This window comes from Lasiodiplodia theobromae (assembly GCF_012971845.1).
Source record: "Lasiodiplodia theobromae strain AM2As chromosome Unknown scaffold_20, whole genome shotgun sequence".
Classification (NCBI taxonomy): domain Eukaryota; kingdom Fungi; phylum Ascomycota; class Dothideomycetes; order Botryosphaeriales; family Botryosphaeriaceae; genus Lasiodiplodia; species Lasiodiplodia theobromae.
Window position 1 is genome coordinate 847008 of NW_023336409.1, and position 6000 is coordinate 853007.

At 53.6% G+C, this 6000-nt stretch overlaps 1 protein-coding gene across 1 annotated transcript; it reads right to left on the reverse strand.

The window, feature by feature from the left end:
* Positions 1-4005: 4005 nt before the first annotated feature.
* LTHEOB_7035 (HET domain-containing protein) lies at positions 4006-4986 on the reverse strand (the record flags this gene model as incomplete). The annotated part of the gene is made up of 1 exon (XM_035516357.1): positions 4006-4986. The coding sequence occupies one exon, from the start codon at positions 4984-4986 to the stop codon at positions 4006-4008; it is 981 nt and encodes a 326-aa protein (XP_035372002.1).
* Between the last annotated feature and the right edge of the window lie 1014 nt (positions 4987-6000).

Here is a 6000-nt window from a genome sequence, read left to right on the forward strand (position 1 = left end):
TTCCGACCCCTGACGTCAGGCAGGGTGAGTGGACGGTATTCCTTCTTCTGTCTAAACTTCTCTCTGATATTTTGGGCTGTTTCAAATTTGGTTTTACTATGCTTTGAAGAAAAATTCCCCTGCGGACTTGATCTACTGTCTCGACTACGCCTAAACGCATCTCCTTCTTTCTCTCGTCCCTATTATTGAGTGCAGACGATCTGGCCTCGCATCTCTGGCACTCTGCTGGTTGTAATAGATTCAGTCTTTTGGCCACTCCTACTGTGCGAGCCCCATCGAGGCCTTTGATTGAATCACAAGCGAGAGAACAGCCTCCCTGGATCATGGCGACCGGTGACACTATCGCGGAAAACACACAAGGCGGGCCAGACAGTGACCAAAACGCTGAAGATATTGAACAAGAAATCTTCATAGCCAAACAGATCCTCGCCAACGAACCCATGGAGGACGATGATCGAGCGATGATTCTGAAACATCTAGCCGGATTTTTCGTGCAACTCTACGCGATGAACGGCGAGCTTGCCGATCTTGACGCAGCAGTCTCAGCCGCGGGAGAGGCGGTCCGTACTGCTCCGGAAAGCCATCCGTACAGGGTCGCCTGTTTGGATACTTTCAGAGCGGTGCTACTGGAGAGATGCTCTTTCCTGGACAATCCAAACCAGAGTATAGTGTTTCTGACGTCGGCTTTGGAAGTTACAAGGAGCCACGACAGTCTACGAGGAGAAATCCTCAATGATCTTGGGATGTCACTGCGTGACAAGTACCAGCAAACCTCAGACGCAGGGGACCTGGATGCAGCGATAACGATCTTAAGGGATGCCATCTCGGAGGCTCCGAACAATGCCAGGTTCCTCTGCAATGTCGGGTCCGTTCTGGGTGAACGGCATGAACGCGCGGGAAGCGTGGAAGATCTCCACGAGGCCATATTCTTCACACAGCGAGCTTTACAAGCAACATCGCCAGACAACGACGATCGCCATCAGATTCTCAATAATCTCGCAACGAAACTAGTACGGCGATACAGGCTGACAAGTAGCAAAGATGACCTCGAATCGGCCATTGCATTGCTGTCCGAAGCCACTGCAATGCCAGCCCAAGATGCCGATAATCAGCCGAACTTGCTGAGCAACCTTCAAGTAGCTCTTTCTGAGAACTTCCAGCACACGGGGAGAATAGAGGACCTAGATGAAGCAGTTTACAAAGCGAGGCAAGCATTCCAGTCCGGCGAATGCTCCAATCTTCTCGGACGCTGCGCCAATCTGGCCACAATGCTTACTGATCGATACGAGAGAACGGGGGAACTCTGCGACTTGGACGAGGCCATCTTTTACGGCAGTAAGGCAGTCGAGGCTGCAAACCATGCAGAGTCTAGCCGCGCAGCGTTCCTAAGCAGCCTCGCCGGGAGCCTTTTCTTGCGTTTTCAACGCACGGGCAACATTGATGATCTTGAGTCAGCCATTGCAAGATCGGAAGAAGCATTGGACTCTTCGCATGCCTGTCATGAATACACAGTTCGCGCTGCTCTACTCAGTAACCTTGCAGCCATGCTCTCATGCCGGTACCAATGGACAGGAGACATGGAAGATCTGGTCAGGTCCATCGGCAAGATAAGAGAGGCCATTGATGTTGTCCCTGAACACTACTTTGACCGGCCAGGGATGCTGAATAATCTTGGAAACCGTCTGGGGGAGCGCTTCAGCCGTGCTGGAGACCGAGAGGATCTCGATGGAGCCGTTTCGAGTATACAGATGGCAGTTGATACCACCATCCACGGACCTTCAAAAGCCTGTTATCTCACGAATCTCGCAAACAGGCTCGCAGTAAGACATCATCTGGCTAGGAATCGATCAGATCTCGAGAGAGCAGTGTCATTGGGGGAGGAGGCACTCCAAATCTTGCCACTAGACCACCCGATTCGCGCACGGCTTATCAACAATCTCGGCAACCATCTAGCGCAGCTCTACGACGAAAGCAACTTCACAGCCCATCTTAATAAGGCCATTATCTGTGCTAAGGAAGCGGTTGATAGCCTTCCTCCTGAGCATCCAGACCGAACGAGGATGCTAAACAACCTCGGAAACCGGCTCTTGCATCGGCATCGAGAGACAGGAGATGACGGTGATCAGGACTCGGCTCTACAGTGCTTTCTGGAAGCTGGAAAAATCACGAGCTCGATCCCCCTGCGCCGTGTATACAGTTTCCGCGAAGCGATTCGCATTCTCCACAAGCAACGCAACTGGGAGGAAGCAAGTCAATGCGCAAACGCTGCTGTCGAGCTTCTCCCGCACATATGCAGCCGCCATTTGAGCTTGACGGACCAGCAATATGCTCTGGAGCAGACATCAGGTCTTGCAGCCGACGCCTGTGCCATTGCCCTTCAGCTCGGGGATGTTGGCAGCGCTCTGCAGCATGTGGAGTACGGCCGTGGCATATTGCTCGGAAATCTTGTCGACAGCCGGAGCGACTTATCGGAGTTGCGCCGCTGCCATCCTGGGCTGGCGGACGAGTACGAGGCGGCTCGTTTCCACGCCTTCCGAAACATCGAGGAGCAGAATGACGCCATCCGAGAGCGGATGTGGAGAGAACGGAAAGAAGCGGCCCAACGCTTGCGGGACTGCGAGGCTCGAATACGTAAGGAGGAAAACTTTGAAAATTTCCTCAAGCCCCTTGCTCTGGAGGACTTGGTCAACTGTGGTCAGGAAGGGCCAGTCGTCGTGGTGAATGTTACAGATATCGGTTCTGATGCCATAATTATTTCACCCTCCGGAATAAGCCAATTACCGCTGCCGAAGATGGCTTCTCGGGTCCCTTCTTCCATTCGCGCAAAGCTTGGGCGGTACAGAAGCTTGGGCGAGACAGATCAGGGCCGAAATGTTCGTGTGAAGCGAAAGGCAGATATAGAGATGTTTCCTTGGCTGTGGGAAACCTGCGTTGAGCCTATCCTGGACCATCTGGGATATCTGTCTTCGAAAGAGTTCAATGATCAGATGCCCAGAGTCTGGTGGATTGGAACTGGAGTTGCTGCTGGCTTCCCCTTCCATGCTGCAGGACTTTCCAACAATGATTCCCTTACGAACTGCATGGACCACGTCATTTCTTCCTATACTCCCACGATCAAAGCCCTAAATCACGCCCGGGCACGAGAGCACCAAATGGCGAAATTTGAACACCGAAAGGATTCATTGCTGGTAGTTTCCATGCCAACAACACCGGCACCCTACGATCCACTACCCGGAGTGGTACGGGAGAGAGAGACTATTCAACAAGTGGCTGAAGGAGTCTTCGAGGTCAATTCTCTCGAATACCCCACAGCAGAGCAAGTGTTGGAAGGGCTCGGGACTGCTGGCATTGTGCACTTTGCTTGCCACGGTCACGCTGATGCTTTAGACCCCTCTGGCAGCCATTTGGTTCTGCAGAAGCAGACTCCAGCAGGGCCAAAACTCGACCAGCTGACCGTATCAAGCATCTGGAATGTGATCTCGCAGTCACACGCGTGGATTGCATATCTGTCTGCCTGCTCAAGTGCAGAGACCACAGCTGAGAGGCTCTCTGACGAGAGTATTCATCTTGCAAGCGCATTCCAAGTTGCAGGCTTTTCTCACGTAATTGGGTCTTTAAAGCCGGCAAATGACGACGCTTGCGTTGAAGTTGCTCGAGGCTTCTACGAGTCCCTGTGTCTTTATGGCGCTACACGTGTCCAGAGCAGACTTGTAGCAGAGGCTGTACATGCTGCTGTGCTTGAAGTCCGGAAAGGAAACCCTCGAAGTCCACATGTCTGGGCACCTTTCATCCACCTGGGTGCCTAGTTTGAATTGCGCTACACCCTATCTGCCACTGCTAAGAAAATCTGTCGGCACCTCGGGACACAGGCCATAGAATGAATGTCACATTCTCAAGCTACCCCCTCGTCAGCTTACAACTCTGCAGAAAGAGTTGGTCACCACGCTGGCTTGCCTGGTGATCCACTACAGGATATATGACAGCATAGCGTTTTGGACAAGGTCTTCACACCAGAATCATCTCTTGCACTGGTGTTCGCGCTTGGTACGCCAACACCTCGCACCTATGGCACCTCCTCCGCCCCCCAACCACATGCCAGCAGCACTGGTGGCGCAGCATCTTTGTCTGCGCAGTCGGCTCATAGTAGCACTCTCCCACCAGCGCGAGGCCGGTCTGCTGCCTGCGTAGCACGACCGGCCGCAGGCTGCCCTCCAGCAAGACAATCAAGTCATTTGCCTGCGTCTCCCGCGGGCCCAAGCCTATAGACGCAGCTCCCCACAGGAAAGCGCGCCCACGGCCAATAGCTTCGGCCTTGCGCAGTAGGTTGCGGATCTCGCGAGTGCAGAGCTGAGCGTCCAATGCGAAGCCGTGGTAGAGCGAGCCGACGCCGCGCACCTCGGTGCCGAAGGGGTAGTGCACGAGCTGAAGGGGGACCCAGTGGGCGGTGTCAACTGCGATATTGTAGGGAACGGGATACTCGAGGCGGGCGAATGCATCCCATTTGAAGAGGCGCCATAATGTAGCAATGTCGGTGTGAGACCCGAGACGCTCGTCCTCCCAGACAGTGCTGGATGGCTTAAGGGCGTGGGTTGGCGACACTACACGCACAATATCGACCACTCGACCCTTGACGGCGAGCCTGGATAAGTCCCATTTGGTCTGCGGAGGAGGGAGGTCTGAGATGGCTGGAACGTGGTGGTTCACCCTGGGAAGGGCGCGAGTGCGGCCCAGCGGTGGTAGCCGCGGGGGCTTGCTCCAGTCAGGGACCCACGAGGGGAGGCCGTCGATGTTCGAGGGATGCTCGACAAATGATAGTATGTCGAGGGTGTTGTAGCGGCGGATAAAGTAGACCGCAATTTCTGTATACACTCTTTGTACGGGAGCCGTGTAGTCGGCTCTCAGATCATGTCTCGAGGTGATGTCGAGCATTCCGAAAAGTGCAAATATCTTGTCTCGATTGTCGGTTGAGTGGCACGATCGAGCCATGTGGAGCAGTGAGTGAAAGAGGTCAACCGGCAAAGTGCCGAACCTCGAAAGCTTCAAAACTGGGGGAATTAATCCGTCGTCCCTGTGCGGGTCGAATCCTAGGCTACTCAGCCTTTTCGAGGTCAGATACTTGTACGGGATCGTTTTCGTTCCACAAATTACGGTTACTCGTCGAGCGAGTGCCACTTCCTGCAACACCCAAACTCGTCGGAACCAAGCTCTCGAGAGCAGCTCGCGTAGTGCCATCCTTAGCGTCGAAGTAACACATCGGTTTTGGGCAGCAAATTCATCCTCTGCGCAAGTCCTCAGGAAGTCCAAGCACATATCGCTGTTATTTGTGCCTTCTCCAAGGAATACAATAACACCAGACGCGAGGCTATAGATTTGTGACATCAATGCTACTTGGGTGTTCCGTTCCTCAACGTCTTCTTGATTGATGCATACCGTATCAATCCAGATCGTTCGCGGTCGATCGAGGTACCTGATGTGGCGCAAGGCTTCCTTGCAGTTGACAGTAACTCGAATTTCCAGATCGAGACCATTACAACGGCATGTGATGGATTCAGATAAACTCATATCCCCCTGCGGAGTTGCCCAAGTGTACGATATAGCTTCGTACGTAGGGTGATCAGCAAGGCTGGCTGTAAATAGGTCGATCCGAATCTCTTCCTCTTCAACACCAGGCTCGACTTGCAGCAGCCGGATTTCGCGCCTTCCTGTTACGTTTGCGGTCTTGTATAGGAGCGAGCGGTTGTCTGTCGAAGTGTGCAGCTGAGAGGAATGATTCCAGAGTCTGATCAGCGGAGCTGGTACGTAGTTATGAAACGCCGTGAGCAGCAAATCCCTTAGCTGGACAAATATATCCATAAAGACAGCTATTGATATCAAATTTAGACAAACAATAAGATCAGTGCTCTAACTGGGGGGGGGGGGGGGGGGGGGGGGGGGGGGGGGGGGGGGGGGGGGAGGGGGGACGAGGGGGACTTACGAAGTGTGGTCGTAGTCCGCCGATTA